At 48.6% G+C, this 24993-nt stretch overlaps 1 protein-coding gene across 3 annotated transcripts; it reads left to right on the plus strand.

Moving 5' to 3' along the window:
* The first annotated feature begins 2975 nt into the window (after positions 1-2975).
* XAF1 (XIAP associated factor 1) lies at positions 2976-12475 on the plus strand. 3 transcript variants are annotated; one of them, XM_074922893.1, is made up of 9 exons: positions 2976-2999; positions 4299-4365; positions 7284-7419; positions 8441-8497; positions 9260-9512; positions 10270-10337; positions 10570-10920; positions 11407-11476; positions 12341-12475. In XM_074922893.1, exons 2-9 carry the CDS (start codon positions 4334-4336, stop codon positions 12379-12381), a joined length of 1008 nt encoding a protein of 335 aa, XP_074778994.1. In that variant the 5' UTR covers positions 2976-2999; positions 4299-4333; the 3' UTR covers positions 12382-12475. The 3 variants fall into 3 exon arrangements, with proteins under 3 accessions (XP_074778994.1, XP_074778996.1, XP_074778995.1); XM_074922895.1 differs by lacking the exon at positions 2976-2999 and adding an exon at positions 6865-7053 and having other exon boundaries at positions 4295-4365; XM_074922894.1 differs by lacking the exons at positions 2976-2999; positions 4299-4365; positions 7284-7419 and adding an exon at positions 8183-8247.
* The last annotated feature ends 12518 nt before the right edge of the window (positions 12476-24993 follow it).

A 24993-nucleotide genomic window follows, 5' to 3' on the forward strand; every position in this document is an offset into this window, starting at 1 on the left:
GCAGCCAAGATGCAGGAAGGGGAGGGCATGGCTGGATGAAATGGGGAAGAGGGCAGTTCCAACACAGTACAGGGCAGGGCACTTCTCTGAGGGACCAGCACACACCAACAGGGAGAGGCAGAGGAGCATGTTCGGCCTGGCAAGTCTTCCAGCTGTTCCCGGTCCCCCTCAGTCTGTGTGTTCAACTCGGATACGCTTGGCAGTGGCTGGATACGAGAGTGCTAAAGGAATGGCAGCTCTTTCACATAATTTGCCCCTGAGCTTCCTCTTCACTGTGCCAAGGAGAAGGCGGACAAAGCTTTGGCTGCTTGCTTTACAGATCCAGTGTGACAGCCGGACGAAAGGAAGCTGCGGAGAGCCCCTCGTGCTTGCAAAACCTCCAGCAGGAGGAGGTTTAGATGGTTCAAAGAGAACATTCAAACAAAAACCTCCCACAGCCTGAAATTCAGCTCATGCTAATTGAGCACTAACTGCAGGCCTGCAAGAAAAAAGAATCCTTTCCTCCAGTCAGTCCTGCTCCAAACATAGCAGATACCAGAGCAGTATTTACAAATAGGTATGTGAGATGTGTGGTTTCATGGTCTTTAACTACTGCCTTAAAGACAGTAGGTAAAATTAGCTTTTGGTTGCAGACACCATTTAGAAGCAGGAGATTGTAGCAGCCCTTGGGCTAAATTTTGAGGTTGTTTTTGGTAGTCAGCTTCAAATCAGTTTACAAAAGAACTCAGATCTTTGTGTTACAAAGAGACTTAGGCACGGGTGGTGACATGGTGGAACCAGGAGCTGAATCAGATCTCCTGTACCTGAATCCCTTTCCCTGGAACGAGACACCCCAGCTGCCATTTGCCACTGTGCTGCCCTAATAAACACGGGTATATTAAAGCACTCCAGGAACCGAGGGTATGATGCAGTACCAGTGCCAGGCCCACCCATGGCTCTCTGCCACTGACCTGCCCTGGCTTTCTTGCCATTTCTCAGCTGGTGGCTCTGGGACTCACTGGAGCTTAACTTAACAAAGAAAGCAGAACACTTTTCTGCTGAGTTAGTGAGCTGAATAGGTTCAGTGAAGTGTTCAGTGAGCACCAGAGCCAGCTCAGGAGACTGGGCTACTTATGGCTGGGAACAGGAACAGCTGGGAGAGGAACAGCTGCACCTTTCCAGACAGCAGATTCATAGATGAGCTTGACAGCACTGTCAAACCATACAGACTCTTTCACTCTTCCCTTTCTTACTTGAGATACCAGGTTCAGTGACTGGAGCCACTGTAAAGAGTTCCACGCAGAAGTGGGACACTGCTGGAGACTAGTTAACAAAGGCTGACCTGCATTGTTTGGGTTAGTAGAAAGTGAGTAGAAATCAAGACCTCTTGGAAGGCAGGAATTCCAGGGTCATCAGTCCAGCAGAAAAATTGGAAAATAGTTTAGGTCACTCCCAAGAAGTTGCTTTTCTGATATATCTTATTCACTAACAAGCCAATCATCCCAGTTACTCCTGCTCTTGCTGGATAGGAATGGTCTGTGGCATGGAGGCTTTACAGGTAGCAGTCAATTCATTTAATTACAGATATACATATTTTTCGCCTCTAATTCAAATGCTGTCCAAGCACCCAAGTACAGTTTGCCTGTTTTAAAGCAGTCCATTTGACCTAGATAACCACTTCACTAAGTTCCCTCTCCAGACAAAAACTCTCCTCACGTTCTTTTTAAAATTCTTTCATGTTGCAGGCTCCATGCAACACCCAGAGGTACAAAAATTTTAACAAAACTATATTAAACAAGGACTGTAAGACCTATCATACTTGACACTGAGAAACAAAACTGAAAACAACTGACCCTGAGACATTCTAGGACTTAGCAGAAAAAAGAAGTGTCTTCTACCCAGGCTTTTGAAAATCACATTTAAAAAACAACTAGCTCAGAACTTACCTCTGTGTGATGCTTGACTTAAAGAGATCCCTAGAAGAGGTCTTGTACAATAATGTTATGCACTGGAAGGTTTACACAGAATTGAAATGGAAAGAGTTATTACTGGCATTCAGAGAAAATCACTGTTTCATTACTTTCCGCTTTCCCTCCAATCAGTACTTTCCAGCCACTGCCAGTCCACTGTGTTGCTTGAGGAGTATCTTTCAACTAAGTTCCCAGTGGAGCATCTGATATTTTTCCAAGAAAAGCTTTTGAGACTCTGAACGAACAGTCCTTTCAGTACAATCCCTGTGCCCAACAACTTTCTACATAAAAGCCCTCATTATGAATTTTGAGTCAGTGAGGTTTTCTCAGTCAGTGTGTGTTGCTGATCAGGCTCTCTTGACCTAGAATTGGTATTTCCCATATAGTTTGCATGAAGCCCTAAAGCACATTCAAATGCTTTACAGGCTAATGACTACAAAAGAAAAAAAAAAAAAAAAAACAAACCAAGCGAAAATCACATTAAAAAATTTGATTCGGAATTGGCAACTCCATAACCTCTCCCTTAGCTGCCATCTCATTAACATATTTGTTCAAAAGCCTTTTCTCTGCTTCATTACATAATTTGTGTTACAAAATTCAGATAAACACTCATTATTGCCAGGTCTAAATAATGGCTTACTGGGCTTCCTTTTTCTTCTCCTTCTTTTATTTTTCCCAGAGAAAAATGGGGGACAGAAGGGGCTTGTTTGGATGGGAAATGAACCACACCAATTTCTGAGTAACATCTGGGACATCTGTTGTGTATGGCATTACAGTACATTATGCAAATACCAGTGAATGATTCTTCCCAGTACCTCTGCAAAGCAGAGGAATTAATATTATTGTCCTCTTTTTAGAGACTAAGAAGGTCAGTTCATCTTTCCTGCACCCCCGGATCCCACAGCTGCGCGCCAGGCAGGGCCCTCAGAGCAGAGCCACGTGAGTCGTGCTCGGTAAGGGACCTGTTGTGGCAGCAGGCACGGGAAGTGCTCTGCCTTCCATCAGAAAATCCTGAAGATGCTGGCGTTGGCATTGAAATGAAGACGTGAAGTTCTGTCCCTTTTTCCCTCTATTTCTTCTGAAGTCCCCTATGTAAAAACATAGAGCTGCCTGACCCCCAGCTGGGGTCCAGCAACCGGCAGGACCCGCCACACCCGGGGCCTCTGGCGCTGTCGTCAGGAGAGGCTCAGCGGGGAGAAAAGGCCGAGCGGGTGGGGGCAGGCTGGAGGCTGCACCTTGCGCCGACTTATGTGCCCTGGAGTTTCTGGGGGTCGCTGGAGGAGCAGCCGGGCCTGGGAGTCTGCGGGGCAAGGCTGAGGGGCCACGCTGCAGAGCCCAGGGGGTGAGGCTGGAGGCCCCATCTGGGCTTCTCCCGCGTGGTGACGGCGGGCGAGTATGTCCTCTCCACGGCGGGATGGGCTTGGCCGGGCGGGTTTGGGGGCTGGATGCTACCGTGACCATAGCTGCAGGGTGGGCGGCTGCCGTGTGCCCTGGCCCTCGCAGCTCGGCACAAGCCAGCCCTGCGCAGGCCGGGGAGTGGTGAGGGGCTGTGGCGAGGGGCTGTGGCAAGGGCTGTGGCGAGGGGCTGTGGCGAGGGGCTGTGGTGAGGGGCTGTGGCGAGGGCTGTGGCGAGGGCTGTGGTGAGGGGCTGTGGTGAGGGGCTGTGGCGAGGGGCTGTGGTGAGGGCTGTGGTGAGGGCTGTGGTGAGGGGCTGCAGTGCCCGAGCTGCTGCCGGGCAGGCTTCCAGGTTACGGTTATCAGGAAAATACCACGAAGGCGAGGTGGCGAGCTGGGCTACCGCCCCCCCGCCCCACGATCCGCGGGTGCTGGGCAGGAAGAGGCGATGGTGGCCGAGGGCCCCCACAACCCTCCCGGGGAAGCGGCGCGGGGTCCTGCTGCCTCCCGTGTCCCCAGGGCGCTGGTGGCCCGCCACCGCCTGCCGCCTCCCTCCTCAGGGAGCCGTGGGCCCCTCGGCCCCTCGGCGGGCGTTGCCGCGGGCCGGAGGCTGCAGCCGTGCCCGGGCCCTGGGGGCCGCGGCCGGGCGGGCCAGGCAGCCCTGCTGCCGGGGCACAGGGCACCTCCTCCACACCGCCTCGGGTGGCACTGGGCGCAGCCCTGCCCGCTGCCTAGGGCGGCCACTGCAAATCAAACTGAGCTGGGAACAAGGAAACCGCCGCCCCATAGCTCCCCTAAGGATGAGCAAACTCATCTGTGTGTGGAACTCGCACCCACACTTGCCTGGCAATAGGGCTGTTCCTCCTTTAAAGAATTTTTGGCTAGGCAGCTGTTTAGGGTGGAGTTACTGCAACAGAGGCTTTCAGTTTCGTTTTTTTTCCTCTCTGCTCTTAGAAGAAAGGATATCCAGCAGAACAAAAAGAAAAATAATGACAGAAGAGAGCAAGTTCTGCAAAAACTGGTAAGAGATCTTTCTCCCTCTCAACCTCTACAAAGTGTGGGGATTTCAAGAGTGTTCTAGGATTTTCCTTAATGTTATCTAGATTTCCTGTAACGGGGAGAAGAGGAAGAACTGCACTGCAGGAGGGGTGTACTCTAGCCACTGAGTAGTAAACGAAAGTATTTTGTATGCATTTTCACATCTCACACAGTAGCTTTCTTGCTACCTTGCTGTGGAGAGGTTTCTTCCATAGCCCTCTCCCATGCTGCTTGTTCTCTTTTTACTTAATACCACTTTGGGCGATTTTGCAGTGTCTGGCAGAGTTGTCCATGCACGGACTATGCCAAACCCAGCAGCTGCCCCAGTTCCCCCTTGCAGTTAAGTGATGAAATACTATTTTTTCAGGGTAATTGGACATCTCTCATAGAACAGAAGACTGGAAGGGGCCATGAGGATAGCATAGCTTGGTGTGTCTCAACTAGTAGGTAGGCCATTGGGCAAATTACATGAACAAAGACAGTGAGGCACTACAATTAAAAAAAAAAAGAGAGTCAAACCTAGAAAGGTTAAACATGAGCTTAGCCTCACTTTTATTTGGTCACAAAGGAAAAACAATGCTTAGGCTTGCACAAAGAGAGCCTGTGCATTATGTTCTAAAAGGTTGTGGGGGATGCTTTAGGTAAAGCAGTTGCTGCACACTGATCAGGCTCCTTGGCAGAGCTATTTTGCCTAAAACTTCTGATAGATGCCTCTAACAAATTTTTAAAAACTGGCGACTGAGATCACACATTTCCACAGGAAATCCGTTCCCCTGTTTATCTATCATGATCACGAGGAAGCTTCTCCTCACATCTGAAGCAGATTTTCTTGAGGCAATTTACATTCTCTAAGACAGAAGAGCTCACTGCCCCAGGGCTTTTCTGCTGTGGCTGCTCTGTCTTGGGGCTGGGCTGTTTGTAATTGATGTAGCCTCATCCTGGCCATTCCCTCCACATTGAGTCACCAGCAGATATGTTGGGTGTCACGGTAGAGACGGACACGATGATGTTTTTGCAGTAGAATAGCCATCTTTATTGCTCCTCTCATATCTTATATACTTGATCCTTTCATCCATACATCATTCTCATTGGTTACATGGCTGTTTGTCTATTACTTTATTGGCTACTTTTCTTAAAATCCCCCACTGTTCGGGCATCTGACAAACACAGTATTTTTCTTCTTTCTCCTTATCTTCAGTTCCTTTCTCAGGCTGACACAGCGCTCCTCCGGGACTTTTCCAGCTGCTCAGGGGTACACAACAAGCTGGTCAAGGTCACACTGTTCTCTGTCTGTCAGGCACTCAGCAGACCTGCTGCCTCCCCCAACAATTGGGCAGACTGGTTCTGTGGCCCAGACATGATGGCAGGGTTTGGAACAAAGACTAGTGCAGAAAGTCCAAATGGCATCAGGTATTATGCCTCACAAGTGGCAGCAGCAGAGCTGGCAGCGTCGGTGTCCTTTCAGGAGCCCTCCTGCTCTCGCAGGCCAGCGAGGTGGCCTGGGCTTGCCTCCAGCTGCTGCGTCCCGAGAAACATCACTCTTCGGTGTCAGGCGTCAGTACCCCCTGCCCCAGGGCCCTGGGCCCCCCGCGGTACAGGTGACAGGGGTGCACCCCACCTCCCCACTGGTGTCTCTGGGGGACGTGGGGGCAGTGAGGCAGGCATCCTGAGACGGGCCCTGGGGGACCAGGGCTCAGGCCCCACTGGCAGAAGCCAGAAAATCAGCTGGTGCCCACTCAGTCATCCCAGGCTGTGTCAAGGGGAGCAACAGGAGTTTTACACTGCCTAAGGTTTGCACCTGAAGCTGCTTCAGGAGGTCTTACCCAGGCTTTGTTGAACTGTATCTCAATTCTTGTCACTAATGTTGTGAACACATCAGTTATTAAAATCAAGTAAGTGTTTTCCCAGGCAAACTGAAGTGGCTCTTCCTGAGCCCACTGAGTATCTGTGTACCAGCTCAGAGGCAGCCTTCACCTGAACAGAGCAGCTGCTGGGCTGGGCTGCCTTAAATGTGTCCACAGGGAGCCAAAGAGCTGTCAGTCTTGCGATGCCTCAGATGATACCCAGGGCAGGGGCCCTGCTTTTCTTTCCACATCTGTAAACAAGAGCCAGAGCTCTTCCTGAAACAGTTGTTGGACAAATAGAGCAGAGATCTCCAGTAACTGCCCTGTCCCTTTCAGAAGCATTCCTGGTAAATCGGCAGAACAGAACGAGTAACGGAATCCAGTCTCTAAATGTCTCATTAAGATGAATTGGAAAGCCAAATACTTATTTCTAGTTTTTAGGACAAACCAGTTGAATTGTAACCAGTTGTACTGGGTCTGGCTGGGATGGAGTTAATTCTCTTTGCAGCAGCCCCTATGGTGCTGTGTTTTGGATCTGTGTCTAAATCAGTGCTGATAACACACCAATGTTTGACTCTTGCTGAACAATGCTTGCACATCATCAAGGTTTTCTCTTTTTCCCTGCTCTGCCCCCGCAGCGAGTAAGCTGGAGATGAGCAGGAGTTTGGGAAGGGACACAGCTGGGGCAGCTGACCCCAACTGACCAAAGATACTCCATGCTGTATAACCTTATGCTCAGGAATAAAACTGCGTTAGAAGAAGAGGAGGGTTGAGGTCGCTTTTTTCACTCCCAAGCTGGCTGTTGTTCGAAGACAGGCTGGGCATAGGTATGCCTGTGGGAGGTGGTGTATGATGTCATTGCCTTCACTTGTCCCCCCCCCGCTTCCTTCAAGTATTAAACTTTCTTCACCGCACCTTACAAATTTTCTCACTTCCATTCTGTGTGGTGGGATGGTGCTGAGTGAGCAGCTCTGTGGGTGCTTGGCTGCTGGGCCAGGGTCAGCCCACCGCACCAGCTCATTTACTCTCCTCTCTTTCCCGTCTGTGTGCTCGGCAGTAAACGAGATGTGTCTGCTGCCAACTTCTCCCTCCACGAGGCCCACTGCTTGCGGTTTCTCACTCTCTGTCCAGAATGTGATGAACCAGTTGCCCAAAAGGATATCAAAGACCATCAAATGGAAGCACACAAGCAGGTGAGGAATGCTACATGCTCTTCACGGTTTTCTTGCAAATTGCAAAAAATCTCTGCCAGCCCTGAAGTAGTATGTTCATGGCTCTGTGCCCTATAGTAACTAGATCTCAACTTCTGTAATAGTTTCACCAGGAAATCTCTAAGGGTCTGACGTGACCCTTCAGGCCTGGTTACAGCACCTGTTGATCTTACCACACACTCAGCTTAAGAGAATAGAGCTTCCACTGTGGTTCCTCAGCAGTACAAATTACAGATCAGGTATGGAGAAAATGCTCCCAGTGCTTGTGAGTTAGCCAGAGCCTGCAAGTTAAATGGTTTGGTTAGAGGAAGACAGACAGTGCCTGATCTGACATAAACCTCACTTGTACAAAGCTTTGACATCAGTGCACTTTTTTAACAGAACTGAACTGGTGGAGTAAATTCATCAGCTCTTCCTATAGCAAGGCCATAGCATTTTCAGTGAAGCATTAGGAACCCTGTAGCTAGAGGTACTATGGTGACACACAAATACTCGGGCATGGCTTTGTAGTCTGGCCTACTAGTTTTATTGTTTTAGCAATTCCACTGATGTCAGTTACTTAACAGAACAGGAGTAGCTTTCATGGCAAACCTGTAGAAAACAGCATACTGGCTGTGTTTTCAGAGGGGCTGTTATAATTTAGACTGACAATATCAGACCTTTACTTTTAAGTTAAACCTCAGTCAAAATTTTGAATACACATTCTTTATTTCACATCTGTTGCGGTTTAACCCGACAGCCTTTGCATTTCACATGGGCACCTTTGAGAGCTGTGTCCTCGCACAGAATGACAGCTTCCTGCAGAATCAGGTATCTGTTTTCCTCAAAATCTCATCAACACAGCTCAGGCCTGACAAAGAAACAGTAAGTCACCAACAACTTGCCAGTGATTGGGATGAAAACACCAGGAGGATCACCCCAGCAGCCTGAAGCTGTGCTGACATGTGAAAGCACTAGCTGCCCTCCTGTGCCCCCAGTGACCCGCTGTACATTTCACTTGCAGGCCAGGTGTAAGCTCTGTCACCAGAGCATGCAGCAGCACCAGCTGGAGCATCATGAGGTACGTGTGGTGGGCAGTTCTCTTCACCTTCTAGGCTGACCCTCTGACCAGACACCAGGAGTCACGCTGAGGGGCTCAACAGCAAAAACTGTAAATGAGACTTAAACCTCTCACCAGCTGCAGTGTTTTGATGTACCTTTTCCCCCTTGTAAGTAAGTATATCCCGTGGTGGCTGCCCCTCTAGTTGTGATGGGACCGTCTGTTCCAGGAGATAATCTATGACTTTCTCAGCCTTGGCACCTCAAGCTGCTGTTCTCTGAGAGCTTTTCAAAAGACATTTCCCTCCTGCCCCCACACTCACATTACCTGCTTTTGCAAAGAGGTGGCTGTACAAAGTGAAAGTCAAGGGAACAGCTAAGGGGGAGACAGACAGATGGACAAGCGGGGCAGTGTGAGCAGCCTGTCTGTGCTAGCCGTGGGCTCGCCAGTCCAGGGGCCCAGAGCAGTGCAGACACGGCGGGCTTCCCCAGCGGTGGTAGCTGCAGTTGGGAATTTTCTAGGTGGGCTTGTGCTCTGTCACTAACCTGTACTGACACAGAACATTGTCACTGCAATTGATTCCCGTTTTGCCCTTTATTGCCTAAAACATCCTAAATTAAAGACAGCCTAGATAGGCAAACTCCTAATAGAGCTAAGCCTGCCTGGGGTTGTGTAGGTACCCCTCAAGGAGGGCATTCTTAAATAGTCAATCATTGCTCTCACCCAGTGCTCTCTTTTAGTATTGATAGAAAATTTGCAATAATCTCCTCTATTCACATGCAGACTGAGGAATGCCAACAACGAGTGATAAAATGCGAGATCTGTGAGCTTGAAATGCCCTTCAACAAGCTGCAGGAACACCTGAACACCTGCACCAGCCGAACAGAAAAGTGTTGGGCGTGTAACAAATACATCATGTACAAAGACTGGAACAAACACAAGGAGATTTGTCAGAACAGCAGTCTGCCCTATCATAAGGATGTGAACTTTCAAACCAGTGAAGCATCCACTAAGACAACATTTAGTTCCCCCACTGGTAAGCAAAATTCCTCATTGTCACAGACTGGGTCAGTTCTGTTAAATCTCAGTGAAAATTCCCCTGCCTTCTCTAAGCTCTCAGCTATCCAGGCTGGAGGGGATTGTAGTTTAACCAAGCATGGTGAAAAGGCCAAATGTTGCTTTCTATTATGCTGGTTATTGGAAAGCCAGAGTGGTTCCACTGACTGGTGGCTCATTGGCCACATTCTTTTATGCCTCCCTTATATCTTGAAAGCAAAATTCCTTCCATTTGTCGTGCAGGAGAAAATGTGATTTAGAATTTCCTCCTACTTATATATAAAGCCAGTGATGCATACTGTGGTATCTTGGAGTTGAGAACAGCTTTATAAGGCCTAAGGTATTGGACAGAGTATGTCAAGACAAAAAAATTCATGAATCCTGTCAATGGTTTCAGAAAAGAACAGGCATCAGTAGGTGCAGTGGTTGGCAAAATAAACTAGAGCAAAACCCCTAGCAACAGAATTAGCTGGTCCAGGGTAGGCGTGAAGCATCTTGAGCCATGAAACATGGGGCTGGAGTGGAATTCCAAATATCCTGAAGCTTGCGAGAACGGACAGTGGGATGGTTTTGAGTGGTGCCAAAAGCAAAATGTCGTGACAGCTCTAATTCCTTCTTGACCAGTAGAATCAGCATTTTGTGTGTCTCTAGAACCAGCGACCGTAAGTGGATCTGAGCAGCCTGTCTACATGACCAGTGTCAGTACTGTATTTCTCTCCATTTTTCTCCTCCTGAAGGTACCGGTGGCAGTCTTTGTCAGAAGTGCAATAAGTCATTCCCAGATGACCAGTACTCCCAGCACCTGGTAAGCACATTTGAAACTGAACAAGAGCATGGTCCATGCTTAGCTTCCAGCCAGGTTATTTCTCTGAAAAACTATACATTAGGTAAGAAAGGGCAGTGTGTCCTGGCCCTTCAAACTACAGTTTCATGATAGAGTGTATTCATCTGAGGCACCACGGTGAGTAGCTGGGCAGAACACACCTCACCACTGTAATGCCACTCTTCTCCCTGTTACACGTGCTCTCTTTTAACAGAGTGAATGTGGTGTGGCCCACAAGCTGACAGAAGTTCTTGCTGGCCAGTCAACTTCAGAACTCAGCAGTGACGCACCACAGCCTTCTTCCTCCCTGGCCCCCTCTTCCCACTCTGAGAATGCGATGGCGTGGAAAGTTGTCCGTCCCAAAGGCAAAGAAGGGGGTCAGCAACTGACTTCCAAAACCTCGCTTAAACCCCCAAAGAACAAAAAGGTTGGCTCTCCCTCTCCTGCAAGCGGGGGACTTTCCACCTCACCTCAAGCTCTGACAGACGCCCAGTCGTTTGACATGCTGGCGACCTGTGCCCATTGCAACATTCTCCTGCCACTACCAACCCTTTGGAAACACGAGGTGAGGAGTCACACACCAGACACGGCCTCCTGCACGCGAAGGGCTGTCCCTGCAGAGTCACTGCTTGCCCTGCGCTGTCCCAGTGCCCCTTTGGGGGTTCCACAGCTCCCTGACACGTCGGCCGTGGCCACGCTCTCTGGGACGCATGGAATCTGTTAATTCCATTGACTGTTTATGCTCACATCTACACAAACAAGATCCATTGCCTATAGTTTTCTTGAGTTGTAGGAAAATAATAATCATGACTCAAGCCATTAATTTTAAGATCAAATCGTGGAAAGTCTTCAGCAACTGTCCTTACCTATAGAAGGCTGAAACTGTTCCTGCTAAACAAACAGTATGATTGTATCTCAGCTGCATCAGAGATGGAGCTCTAGATAACCTCCATCCCGATAAAGGGGCCCGGCTGCCTCCCTACTGAATATGATTGCACACTGAATATGATGTTAAATTCTCCTCTGATATGACTGTTACTTATTTTTCTAGATCAAATGCCTACGTCTGACATCTTTAAAAAACGCTAGGATGAAACAAAAATCAAGCCATGGAGAAAAAGGTACTGCAGAATATCAGAAATTTAGAATTCACCACTCAGGGTATTCTACACTGGGTTAATAGGAACAACGGGCTGTTTCACAGAGGAAATGCATCTGGAAAAGCTAATATTCAGAATATCACACAGCTCTTTAGGTTCGACCACGCAGTGGGTCCACGAGGCCGCGTTAAGCAAGCGCTGCCTGGGCCAGACTAAGAGCGTGCCCTCGGGCCAGGCTGCTGTCGGCAGGCAGTGTGCTCCTGCTCCGAGCAGGGACCGGCTCTAAACATTCCACAGATGTTCTGCCCAGGTTGCGGGTTCCAGCACCGGACGGAGACTAAAGAATACTTTCAGAAAACAGGAAGTAAAATCACTTTTTCTCCATAGTAAAAATTGCATTTTCAGTAGAAGCACTGCTATAATTATACCAGACAATACCTCCAGCTGAGCTGCACTGATCCACAGGCAGTAAGTCAGTCTCTCCTCACACTGTCCCAGACAGGCTGTGAATCTGAACAGGTCTCTCCTTGCTAACATCCTGCTCTGCTTTTCAATTCCTAAGCAGGATCGTTTCAGCCAATTAATTAAGTGAAACTGAAAGCAGTTGTTCTGCTTGGTTCAGTAAATGAGGTATTACTTCTCCCTGCAAAACCTTCATCCCCTGGTAAATTAAAGAGAAAAAGCACGAAAGTGAGAAGGAAGGGGTTTGTCTAGTTTTGAATTACAGGACTCTAGCCTTGAAATAAAAGTAAGTACATGGTAATTACACAGATTATTTGATTTGCACTGTGGTTTTTTAATATTGTTGAGCTGAGTGATGACACAGGAAAGCTGTAAAACTGAAACTTCAGAAACACTGCTAACCGGGCTTTGTTTATTTTACAGAAGACTCTTTCGACAGCGCTCTTGATTTAACCTGGAAATAGAGGCACATCTTCAGATTGAAGCTTCAGCTCAGCTTTAGCAAAATATGCTGAAAGCATGATTGCTTGATTGACACATTAAAGTAACTTGCTGCTCTGGATTGAGAACAAAGAGTGATTCAGATTTTATTAAAAGGTATTTAAAAGGTTTCACCTGAAAACTGCAAAAATGATGGGGGCTCAACAGCTGTTGTCACTCAAATATTTCTGTGTAACCTCACCTTAGGAATTTACTTTTTCCACCCATCTCCCTTGCCCTCACTGAGACCTTTAGTGTTCTTCAGGCACGTCTGTATGGGCAGGACTGAGCTGGAGCGCACCCGTGGGCCTTCCCAGAGGAGGGGCTGCCAGGCTTGGAGCCACTGGGCTCATGGCAGCGGCTGGTTCTGCGGCCTGGCAAGCGCTGGTAACCGCTGGGGCTCCCTTCACCTCCAGCAGAGACTGTAGGGACCAGCTGCTTTTCTGACAGGCGTTCACGCCTCTTTACCCTGGACCCGACGCTGCTGCTGCTCGGCGGGCGGGAGCACAGAGCTTCACCCCTCCTGTCCCTGACGTCTGGCGAAGTGCAGAAGTGCTCTGAGCACGTTTAGGGAGGGATTTGCAAACGTAGTCTAGGACAGTGCTCTCACTGAGGTTTATTTTAAGCTTTAAAAAACCTGTTCTGATCTCTGGTAAGCAGGTCTAACATTGAGTGTGGTCCTCTGAAACAGAATTTTCTGTATTTGGGAGCAGAGGAAAGGGCTGTGAAAGCACGTGCGTTAAAGCTGCATCACTGCTCAATTTATCCTCTTTTATTCTGCACTCACTAGACTTTCACATAATTTAATACTCTTATTATTCTTTGATACACATCACAGCAATGGACTTGAATGTCCACAGGCATAAGCTCTCTCAATCATTTTTGGGGTCTGTGCAGGTTCCAGCAAAGCTGGACTTCCCAGGCCTCTCAGGAGCTCGCTCTTTGTTGTTCTTTGAGGTCTGTTTGAAGAGGGCTGGTAAACATAACACAGTCTGAAGAGTGTCCACAGTCAGTGTGTAAAAACAAGTTTGGAGACAAACTGGGCAGGCTCCACAATCCAAGTCTTTATGCAGAGAAAGACAGGAAAACGTTTTCATTCCCTTTGAAAGGAAACTTTGAAAGCTTTGCTGCCCAGCTGCAGAGGAAGATGCTTTGCACCTGGAAACAGCCCAGTTCACGGACAGGACAAGAAACCAGCAGGCACAGGCAGGGGAGGGGACAGTGCTCACACTGTCCCCACTATCACGGGCAGCTGCAGTCTAACCCCGTGCTCAGCCTGACGGCACGGGGCAGCCCCAGGCACACCTCGTACCGCGGGGCAGGGACCAAAGCGGCTGCGTCTGAAAGGTGTCACAAAACTTATCTTAGAGCACAACACAGATTTATCCTTAAAAAAACAGGGTTTTTTTCGGTGGGGGTGTGCTGGGGACAAGGCCTACCTTCTCACAGAAGTGGTATTTCTGCTCCTCTGAGGAGCTCACTGGGGATACACACGCTGCGGTGTCCTGGGGTGAGCTGAACTGCCTCAGGGCCAGAGTCTGGGGCTCTGGGGGGGGGAGAACCAGGGGTTGTCCCTGCTGGTGCGTCCGTCCACTCCTGGCTGCACAGCCCGTGGTCCTGTTACTGTTCAGTAATTAATAACAGCGAGCTCCCAGCCTGGTTAAAGACAACAGCATCTGGACAGAGAGATCCGCTGGCCGAGTGTCCGAGGGCTGGAGTGCTCCAAGCCCTCCCGCAGCACACCCTGCTCTGGGAGCAGCTGACAGGAGCTTGGCTCAGCAAGGAGAGCCCCCAAGGCATACCAGCCAAATTAAAATACCTCTCTGAAGGATCCTGAAAACACCTGAAAACAATCTGACTCCTTCCTTCTCCTCGGGTGAGGGAGTGGCTGTTGGAGCTACAGCAGGTGTTACTGTCGTCCTTGGCCGCGCTGTACTCTCCTGCTCCAGCAAGGTGACTGTCCCCAAGTGCTGTGAGCTCCTTGGGGACAAAGCAAGGCCATTTGTTTTTAGAGAATGACCTGTTTCCAACCTGCTGAGCCCTAGAGGGAGGGCGAAGGAGCTGTTCATCTGCAGAGACCGAGGATGGTGCGGAAGCAGCAGAGGCCTGTGCCTGCTGCAGACCTAGGCCTGCGCGTCCGTAAGTGGTACGGGTGGGTGGGCAGAGCGAGGGACAGAAGCAAGCCTCCTTTCTCTTCTGCTCTCCATGATGGTTTTGGCTGGGACAGAGTTAATTTTCTTCACAGTAGCTACTATGGGGCTGTGTTTTGGATTTGTGCTGAAAGCAGCATTGGTACCTCAGGGCGGTGTTAGTTACAGCTGGGCGGCGCTTGCGCAGCACCGAGGGCTGTTCTGCCTCCTGCCCCGCCAGCGGCCGGCTGGGGGCTCAGGGAGTGGGGAGGGGGCATGGCTGACCCCCTGCCCCCAGGGATGTCCCACGCCACACAGCGTCCAGCTCGGCACATGGAGCTGGGGAAGAAGGAATGGGGGATGTTTGGAGCGATGGCGTTTGTCTTCCCAAGTCACCGTTATGTGTGACGGAACCCGGCTGTCCCGGGGATGGCTGAGCACCTGCCTGCCACGGGAAGAGGGGAACGAATCCCTTTTGCTTTGCTTGTGTGCGTGGCATTTGCTTTACCTATTATACTGTCTTTCAACCCACGAGTTTTCCTTTGCCCTTCCAATTCTCTTCCCCATCCCACCGGGGGGGTGAGCGAGCAACTGGGTGGGGTTTAGCTGCGGGCTGGGGTTAAACCACGACCATCACGTTGGTTTCAAAATTCCCCAGATTTGTAATGGGCAGTGGAAACAGCTTTGGTCGCTAGATGGCAATAAAGAATCGGTGAGCTCTTCCCTGTTCAACAGGGAAAGTTTGTGAGAGCTTGGCCTAGATTTGCCCTGGGAGAAAGAACTGGAAGATACCAGAGAAACCATGAAGCTAAGTGTGCAATCCTTCTGCTTGGGAATGAGGATTTGTTTTGTTACTGTCTCTTTCCTTAAAAAAAATCAGATAGGTTGTATTTACCAAGCAGAAAATCATCAGATTAAAATTCTAATTCTGAGAAAGAAAAGGAAGCTCAGCCTCACCAGGAGAGGTACTCAGAGAATATGGCATCACACTCCTGAAACTCTGCTGATGTTTCAAACACGCTGGGATTTCAGTGTTTTGCCCTGAAGCTCAAGATGCATTTTTATTCTCTAGTAGTGACAGGACGCAATCCACTTCTGTATGACCTTCCTTCCCTGGTAAAAGCTTACCTACATGCCTCTCCATACTTTTTTTAAAAACAATATTTTGTCATAATGAAAACTTTGATACAACTCTATGAGATACCGGAGTGAAGCACCTCAGCACACCTCGGTGCTGTGTGCTTCTCCTCCACTACGCTGTGTGCTGTGTGTGTCTTAATTTTGCTTGAAGGTTAATCTCATTTGAAGGCAGGAGTTTTGTGTGTACAAAAATTTGCAAAGCCAGCTGGCACATCCTACTCCTATATACTGTTGTGATTTGAAAGCAGTGTTATGGGAAGCAGAAGGAACTAAATGAAGAAATTAAACTGACAATATACCCTGCAGTGAGCTGATGGGGGGAAGCTGAATGACCTATTTTTTGATTTGCCCACTACTGCTTCTCAGTGGTTCTGCTGCAAAGGACAATGTGGGATCTCAGTACTTATTTCTGTCTTCTATGGGATGTGGATTTTCAATAATCCAGACGGTAAAAGTAATCTGTTAAGAGCCAACACAAGGCCCCCATACCACTTCAGCATATTCAAAGAAAAAATAAGCAGTGTATTTTTTACAAACCCATACCCAACTAACCTGCATAGTACCTCATGACTGACAGCTCTTCATCTGCTGTTGAGGGGCTTTCTGTGTTGCTTGTATTGAGTCACATTGGGATAAAACTTGGCAGAAACTTGAGCCCAATTACTTTTTTGATTATTTAGAAAAACCCCACAAAAACTAAACTATTAGACAGATGAATGGGACTGGTCATCTCCTGTGGTATATGAACATTTTTCCTAGCAATTCAGAAGAAATGCAGTAAAGTGCAAGTAAACAGTGGGGGAGATTGAGTGTTAAAAGTAAATGAACTGCCAGTAATTTCAGAGCTGTGTATTTCTTTGGTTTCAGAAAGGCATGTTTCCCACAGTCCGCAGGCCTGAGTGCCGTCTTTCCCTGGATGTGTGCGGATGCAGCACAGCTACTTCGATCAGCTCTTATTAACAGCTGTCAAGAACAATCTTATTCTCTGGAAGAGAGGAGAACACGTTAAAAGGATCGCAGCCTTATACATAGCTGTGTATCCTCATGTGCCACACCACTTGGTTCCTGAAGCGTTGCTGGCAGATTCCTCCTTGAATTTAATGCAAATGTGCGATGCAGGCCCCGTGCAAGGTGCGGGTAGGGAGCAGGTTGATAAACATGCCAGTCAGTCAGGTTGGTTTTAGAAGAAAAATTCAATAAGATTTTCTTGGCTCTGTGAAAAGGTGGCATTTCATTTCCACACCGTGAAGCATAATGGCAACGGTTGTAACTGATGATGTGAAGGCGTGGTGAGCCCATGGAAATAGTTACTGGAAAGGTCTTCAAACTGGCTGTTGGGGAGTGGCACTAGTGCCCACCAGTGTGAGAGAGGCAGCTGGAGGTCTGTGGTGAATTCCTTATGGCTGATATGCTTACTCCTCCCCAGAGTTACGCTGAGACAAGCCTCAGTGCAGCTTGGGTGGACCCCGATGGCACCCGGGTGCTGCGAAGGCAGTGATCGTGACTGGGTGGCTCCAGCGAGCGGGCGGGGGACTCTGTCCTGCAGCTGAGCCCAGGTGGCACCTGCCCTGTAAGTGTTCATGTCTGTGGGGAAGGAAAGAGAAAATCAGGCTACCCTGCCGGGATCAGAGGACGTGACCGGCTCCTAAAAGGCTTTTCAGTGTGTTTGATTCTGCTGCAGTGCACATGTTGAGATCTAGAGAAAAACGGGGAAAGAAACTCGTCAGTATTTGCAAATCAGTAGACCATGGTGAGTTTAATCACCTGGAGCTGCTGATGGCTACAGAGGAGATGGCTGCAGTGCTGTAACTACCTCAGGTCCTTCAGACCCGACAAGGGCCCTGGGATGTGATTCTTCTGGCCCATTTTAGATGTTTACTTTAGAATGAGCCAGACTGCCCTGGAAGTGCCTGGTTTTCTCTGTTGACTGCAAAGGGAATCTCAGATGCACACCTCTGCATGTCTGATAAACCACACCAAAAATACTACAAACATTTCCTAAGACCAGTCCTTTCCACATTAAGGCAGATGCCTTCTTAGGTAAAGGAAGGAGGAAATAAACGAGATGATTTATCAGTTACACAGAACACAGCATGGAGAGATGCAGCTGCTTAGTGTTTCAGTATTTTTGAAAAATGGAATCCATATGTTTCGGAAAGCTGTAATACGCTGATAAAGACCAACGTGAAATACAGAGACAGTGGAGGTTTAACTGTGCGTGTTAAGCAAATGGCAGCATCCTTATTCTGTGGAATTTTACAAGCTCCCATGTCAGGAAAGTGGTGTAAGAGGTGCCAGCCCAGTGCTGTTTGCTGGCAGGTACAGGGTTAAACCAGTCTGCAGGTGTGCTGGGGAGCCTGGTACTGGCTGGGCTGGCCACCTGCAGAGACAGGGGATGTGTAAAAGGGCCGAGAGGCCACTGGGTGCTCCTCTGGTGTTTCTGGGGAGAGGAGGTGCTTGTTGGGCAAGTGTGTTCTGTGTACAGGAGAGGGGTGCTGGTGCTGCTGGCGGAGGCTGGGCTGGAAGCTTTCAGGTGTTACAGGAAAATGAAAAGTGGTCTTAGGGACTAGATGACCTTTACTACCTCTCTGTCTCAGCTGCCCTTCCTATGATCTGTGCTATCAGAGATTTATTACTGTGGGTGTGTGAATTGAAAAGTCATAGATTCAGTTTGTTGAAAGACCCCTGAAGCTGGAGACAGCAGTGGGTAGTTTGACTGCTGGTGTCTGCTGTTGCACCTCCTTTTAACCTCAGTGCAATTCTGGGCATCCCTGCTCTGTATCCGGAGCACTGGTGTGGTGAGAGGCTTGTGCTGAGGACTGTGTGGAAAAGAGGTTAAAATAATGGCAGTAAAGGACTGTAATTTGCATCAATTCAATCGAGCCCATTAGCAAGTCATGACAGGGGCAGGAGGAGACAGGCTGCTGAGAGACTAGGCTGGGTGCTGCAGTTAGCATGAGCAACTCAATTCCTCTTTCACGACTTTTATCCCTGTGCCATAAAAATGAGTGGACTAAGGCAGGGAGGGATCTCCCTCCAGCAACTGCAAACCTTTCAGGGGCAGCAGAGCAGAAGGAAATTCATCCGTGGGCTGTGGAAATCAGTATCCTGCAACTGTGTATAATCCCCTGAACCACGTGTCTGAGCCAACGGCGGGACACACGCATGGCGGCGAGATTTGGACCAGCAGGTATGTGTGAGGACCTTTCTGCTCTTCTCTATTCTTTCCACAGAAAAGTGTCGCTTCTTTTTCTTTCTGTGAAATGGATGCTGCTACTCCCACAGGCTTGCACAAGATATCAAAAACTGGTTTTCCATGACTGGAGGCAGTGCGAGGAAATGAGATTTTATGCTTTGTGTTATATTCAGAGATCACAGCGGGGGAGGATGGGTTATAACATCATCAGCTGCTGTATCAAATTTTGACCGGGGCACAGTTCCCTCTAGTACCTCTAGACATCTCCTCAGAGGAGAAAGTTGGTGAATGGACTTGTTTCTAGTAGTTCATTTGCTGTGCCAAAAATAACCTTTTCTACCAAATGCATTGAAAGTTTAATCTCTTCTTGATTCTTAGGGTTTGTTCTGCCTTTACCACCCAGAAGTTACTTATTCCTAAGGCTCAAACCTCTTGAAAGTTGATTGTCATTTTAATAGGTCAGATTACACTACCTCACAGGGAATTTTCCACAGAAGTAATGTGCCTGTTGTGCAGAGCGTGGAGCCCAGTGCCAGCACTATCAACATATTAAAGATGCTTTTCAGCAATAGGGAATATACTTCTTCTTATGACTTGCAAATGTGAAGAGCTGATGCGGCATTAGAGGAAACACAGAGTAGAGGTGAAGGTGAGGAGTGAAATTCCTCTTTTACAAGTAACTTGCAGTGATTAGCAGGAGTGGCTGGTACACAGATCAGTCCTATCTAGTTCTCATCTTGGGCTGTCCTGCAGAGGTACTTGCAGCTGCATAGAGATTGTCTTGAAGCAACACTAAAAGAAATAGTTTTATTTCTTTTGTTCCTTCTTTCTAAAAAAACATCACAAAAAGGGGTCTCTGGATAATGCAGCACCTGCTTATTAATCGTCTGAGATGGCCTTGCTCTCTGATGGGAGCAGAGTGCCCTGAATACTGAGCTCGGTGGATGCTCCCCTGAGGGTGGTGGGTTGGTGCCCTGGCCCTGAAGTGGTTGCTGCCCCCCCGCCCTGCTGCAGCCTTCTGGGGCCTGGGATCGCCCTGGGCCTGGGATCGCCCTGCTGCCCGCCTTCTGGGGCCTGGGGCCTGGGATCGCCCCGGGCCTGGGATCGTCCTGCTGCCCGCCTTCTGGGGCCTGGGGCCTGGGATCGCCCTGGGCCTGGGATCGCCCTGCTGCCCGCCTTCTGGGCCTTCTGGGGCCTGGGATCGCCCTGGGCCTGGGATTGCCCTGCTGCCCGCCTTCTGGGCCTTCTGGGGCCTGGGATCGCCCTGGGCCTGGGATCGCCCTGCTGCCCGCCTTCTGGGCCTTCTGGGGCCTGGGATCGCCCTGGGCCTGGGATCGCCCTGCTTCCCGCCTTCTGGGCCTTCTGGGGCCTGGGATCGCCCTGGGCCTGGGATCGCCCTGCTGCCCGCCTTCTGGGGCCTGGGATCGCCCTGGGCCTGGGATCGCCCTGCTGCCCGCCTTCTGGGGCCTGGCATCGCCCTGGGCCTTCGGGGCCTGGGGCCGCCCTGGCCCCCAGGGTTGCTGGTGGAGCGGCCCAGCGCTGGTTCACAGGCGGGCTGGGGCTGGTGCCGAGCGTGGCGGCGCCCGTGTGGCGCGGCGGGCGTGCGGGGTGCCGGGATGACCCTGTGCTGCCGCTTGGAGGGTGCGCTGCAGGTGCTGCACCAACGCCTTCTCTGTGATGTAAATAAACTCGCTGTATTTAATAACTATTCTTAGCTTGGAGAACCTTAGCAGTGTTTTTCTTTCCCTCTAATTACTGGGCATTTAAAGGTGAGCTTGGAAGGGAAATCCCTCACTCAGGTTAGAGGTTAAAACTCAACTGAATGTTGTATTTTTGTTCAAAAAGCTTGAATTTCCAGCCAACGTAAAAAAAAAAAATTGTGAGGTTTTTTAGTTGACAATAAAGCTGGTTTTGCCAGTCTGAGAATTACTTTAGTGGGTAGTAGGAAATTGCTGCGAAAAACAGATCTCTGTGCACGATGTCTATTTAGGTGAAAATTCAGTTTTCCAGGCAGGCCAACTTGCAAGTATGTTTTTCTCATCTGGGAAAGCAGCTTCTGTCATTAGGTGCTGGTACCAGGTACTGAGAACTTGAGTTTTCTGTGCTTGTAAAAGTGCCCTTTGTTGGTCTGTAACACTGAGCTGTGCTGTTTTGGAGGCATGAAGAAAAATACATGCAGACTTGAGTGGGATTTGTTCATAAGGGCTGTTACACAAAAGGTTTTCAACATTTGCATGAATTCAAACTGTGTGCTGCATAAGTTTTCTCTGCTGTCAGTTGTGAATGGAGTGCCTATTATGCCTTTTTGTGGCCTGTTAATTTGGTTGAAAAGCAGTTAAGTAAAGGCTAGGCTATTTTTTTTTCACAGTGCTACTTGAAAAAAATCACAGAGTGATTTTTTTTTTTTTTTTTTAAAGAAAAACAAAAAGCCTTAAGATGTGGGCCAAGAGGAATCATAATAATTGCTTATCCCTGAAATTACTTATGACACTAGCACATTCTTATGATGTGTCTATGTTTTGTGCAGGAAGCCTTATTGTGGGTGGAGGGGGAGGGAAATGCGAATTAATCAGTGGGGAAGCCTTGGTAGAGTGCTCTGTAGAACACCGATTTCTCGTTCTGAGGAAAAAAAACATTAAGTTTGTCTGTCGTACAGAAGCCTTATGGGTGGAGAAGTAGACTTCAAGTGGTCACTTCAAAAGCTGTGACAGTTTTTTCCACCTTTGTTGTCCAGTTCTTTGAAATCCTCAAGACCCAGTGAAGAGACGGTTTTAATGTGTCCCATGGCATGAGCAGTAACCAAAGGAGTGGTGTCTGCACTGGCGTGCCATCCTCAGATACCAGAGTGAGAGTCCGGGCTCTGGCGAGGGATGGCAGCGTTTTTCAGAGGCCAAGGTGTTTTGTTTCTCGGGAGCATGCAGAGCTTTCTGTGACTAGGCCAGACAGTGTTTGCAGGGAGACTTTCTGGATGGTGAAGGGCTTCTCTCACAGAGGTTGTTGCCTGCGGGGCAGAGGTGGGGTGGCTTTGCCAGTACCTCTCAGACTAGAGGTGACAGAGATGGGATGATGCCAGTGACATCCACGTTTCAGTGCCTGCTGAGCTCCCCAGGAGCGGGTGAACGGGCCTGGTTTGTGTGGGGCAGGAGAGCAGGGGTCTGGCTTTGCTGTGGGGCAGCCCTGGACAGGGTGGCGGGGAGGGGTGGGTGCACCCGGGCTGGCACAAGCCATCTATCTGTCGGCTCCTCCATGTTTTGGGGAACGTTCAGAGGAGCGTTTACCTGGGCGTGAGCACGTGGACATGAGCATGAGGACGGTGCTGGGCCTGCGCTCCACTGGAATCCTCAGAAGGGGTTTTTATAGACTGTTTTCTTGCTGCTTTGTGCATCAAAGAAAGCAAGTTGTTCAAACTGGTTCTCTAAGACATCAGCGACATAACATCGAGAGGATCGTTTAATCTCAGGTTTTTCAGACAGGGTAGCTGTAAATCAAAGGGCAAAAGCAATTCTCTTAAGCAGGAGTATTTTCCCAAACTTCATTGAGGAAGAGTGTGCAGAATATTTTTCCAAAATCTGTTCCAGAAGACACTTTATTTTAAATACCAATTAGACTTCCTTAAATTACTTTCTCAATCACTGATGCATAGTGAATAGATAATATATATATAAACATATTTTCTAAGATGTCAAAACCTGTAGGCATGTATTTCCAGTCAGGAGAGGGCAATGAAATGTAACAAAATAGGATTTTAAACCAAGTTGCCTACGCATTTTTTTTTTTTTCACTATCAAGCAGATAAATGTAAACACATATCATAACACATAGAAATGAATCCCATATTGAATATTTTGTTGGAGAAGCAATAAACTGCACAAAAAATTGATAAATGGCAAATATATTTTTATTTAGGCATTTATTTTTATGGCATTAACAAATAGAAAAATATATGGAAATATGCAAATAATTTCATAGAGACATTAAAATAAAATGAACAATATCAAGTTGCTCATCCTTCGTGGAGATTTTGTGCTTCAGTATTGTGGACATTATTAAAGCACACATAACATGGCTGGTGGAAACACTGGAAATAGATTTCATTCTTCAAAAGCCTGAGCTTTCACTGTATTTTAAAATGTTGGACTAAATCTGTTTTATGTTGCTTTTATGACATACCTTTATGCATGCATATTTTATTCTAAGACATGTAATTGGATCTCCTTTATATATTTTTCTTTAAAGTTTTATTTAAAAAGTCAAAGATACAGTGCAAACAGTGATAAGTTGACCCTTGTATGAAACAAACTCTACCAAAGGATGATGGTCTACAGCAGGAGTTTGAGCTGTTGAGAAATGCGGGACTCTGGCCCCGCTGCCGCTTGAACCCGCGGAAGGCGCCGTGGCGCGTGTGGCTGTCGGGCTGGCTCCGCGGGGCGGTGACCCCGGGGCTCGCTCCCCCAGCCTGGCAGTGGCCCAGGGCTGTAGGCCAGGCCTCCCCCGGGGGGTGCAGGCGAGAGGTGAGTGTGTGGAGGGTGCCGAGGCCCTTCTGGAGGACGAGTTCTTCTCGCGGCTCTGCGGCCACTCCTTGGAGCACCGAGTCATTATCTTTCAGCATCAGGCTCCCCTCACTGGAAGTGAGATGGATGGGATGGCTTCCTACTTTATTAGCTTTTAATATTCCAGTTGCAATTAGTTCCAATGAGTTTATTTACATTTGTAGTTTACATTTTGACTCAGTAGGGGGGGGAAAGAAGAAAAAAAAATCTTTTCCTCTGCTTTATGAAGGAGCCTATGCAGGAATAAGGCAGATGGAAGGGGCCATCTCTTCTGCTTTTCTTCCATTAATTATCATTTAAAATGTAAGGATAACTAGTTTGTCCTCCCACATTGTTGGTGGGGGTAATTTCACAGCTTTCCCCACTGCCAGTTGCAATAGAGGTATAAAATGCTAGCGCTTCCAAATCAGTTAATTTGTGAAGAGAAATTTCACACCCGTTTCTATTTTGCCTTAGATGAATCTTGCCACTTTGTCTCTCTGTGAAATAATCTATTTGGTTTAATAGTAGCCTCACATCACTGAATTACACACAATTCCTTAACACGCTGTGGTGATCTGCAGAGCAATGTTTGCTCAAGCTGGGCGGTGGATTATGAGTATTTCAGCCGGGGAGAAGTAAATGAGTCCTAACCTAGGAGGCACTACACAAGCCTTGTTACAGAGGAAGCTGTTGAGGCGTCAACATTTATAAAATGTCTGAGAGCCTGGAGAGATGGAAACAGTCCCAGAGCTTTGTCCTGAAGTTCAAAATAATCATTTGTTGCAGAATTATGATTTCCCCAGGAAAGAAAGGACAGATGACTATTGTACTGTATTCATATAGAGCCATGTGCAGATTAGATTTAGCAAAAACCCTTCATGTAAGCTCCTAGAAATGACAGATTTTACTCCAGTGTTACTAATGACTTTCATTTTGTAAACTTTGCATATTTGTCCATAAAGGTCAGTTGGTCTGGTTTATATTTAATATTTTTATTATTTTTAGAAAATATTTTTATATATTCTTTCTATTTATTAATTTTATTCACAAAAATAAATGATGCCCAAATCTAGCAAAGAAGGGCAGAGGGAAGTCAGGAGGAGAAATCAGCCCTTGGAAAAAGTCCCTTGCTCCGGGACAGGCTCCCCGGGCTGCAGGCTGTGTCTGCTTTCGGCGGAGATGTTTCTGCAGGTCTTTTCAGTCAAACTTCCGTCAGAGCAGGCGGGTTCTTTGCCCGCTTTTCCGTTCGCTTCCAGGTGATGGACAGGACACTTACACTCGTGTCTGGGGAGGCTCCGAGCGCAGGCCTCGGTGCTCTTGGCTCTCGGGGTGGTGGCTCCGCTGCGGGCAGCGGTGGAGGACGAGCTCTGGAAGCATGGCTCCCGCTGGCGCTGGGCCTGGCCAGGGACAGGCCGGCAGGGGCGGGTCCGCGGGCAGCGCTGGGCACGGCGATGGACCCCAGGGCAGGGCCTTGCCCTGGCACAAGTGAATATCAATCTTCAGCCGGCACTAAGGGTGGGACGAAAAGGCCTCGGTCCAAACGCGCTCCTTCTGCGGCCTGGGCACACGCTGCCGGAGCTGCCGCCAGCTCCTGGGGCC

Source organism: Athene noctua, chromosome 19, assembly GCF_965140245.1.
Source record: "Athene noctua chromosome 19, bAthNoc1.hap1.1, whole genome shotgun sequence".
NCBI lineage: Eukaryota > Metazoa > Chordata > Aves > Strigiformes > Strigidae > Athene > Athene noctua.

Bases quoted from the DNA above. Each gene is read 5' to 3' on its own strand.
- XAF1 (XM_074922893.1), top strand. From the start codon at position 4,334: ATGACAGAAGAGAGCAAGTTCTGCAAAAACTG. The intron at 4,366-7,283 runs GTAAGAGATCTT...TGTGCTCGGCAG, and splicing joins AGCAAGTTCTGCAAAAACTG to TAAACGAGATGTGTCTGCTG. The intron at 8,498-9,259 runs GTACGTGTGGTG...ATTCACATGCAG, and splicing joins ACCAGCTGGAGCATCATGAG to ACTGAGGAATGCCAACAACG.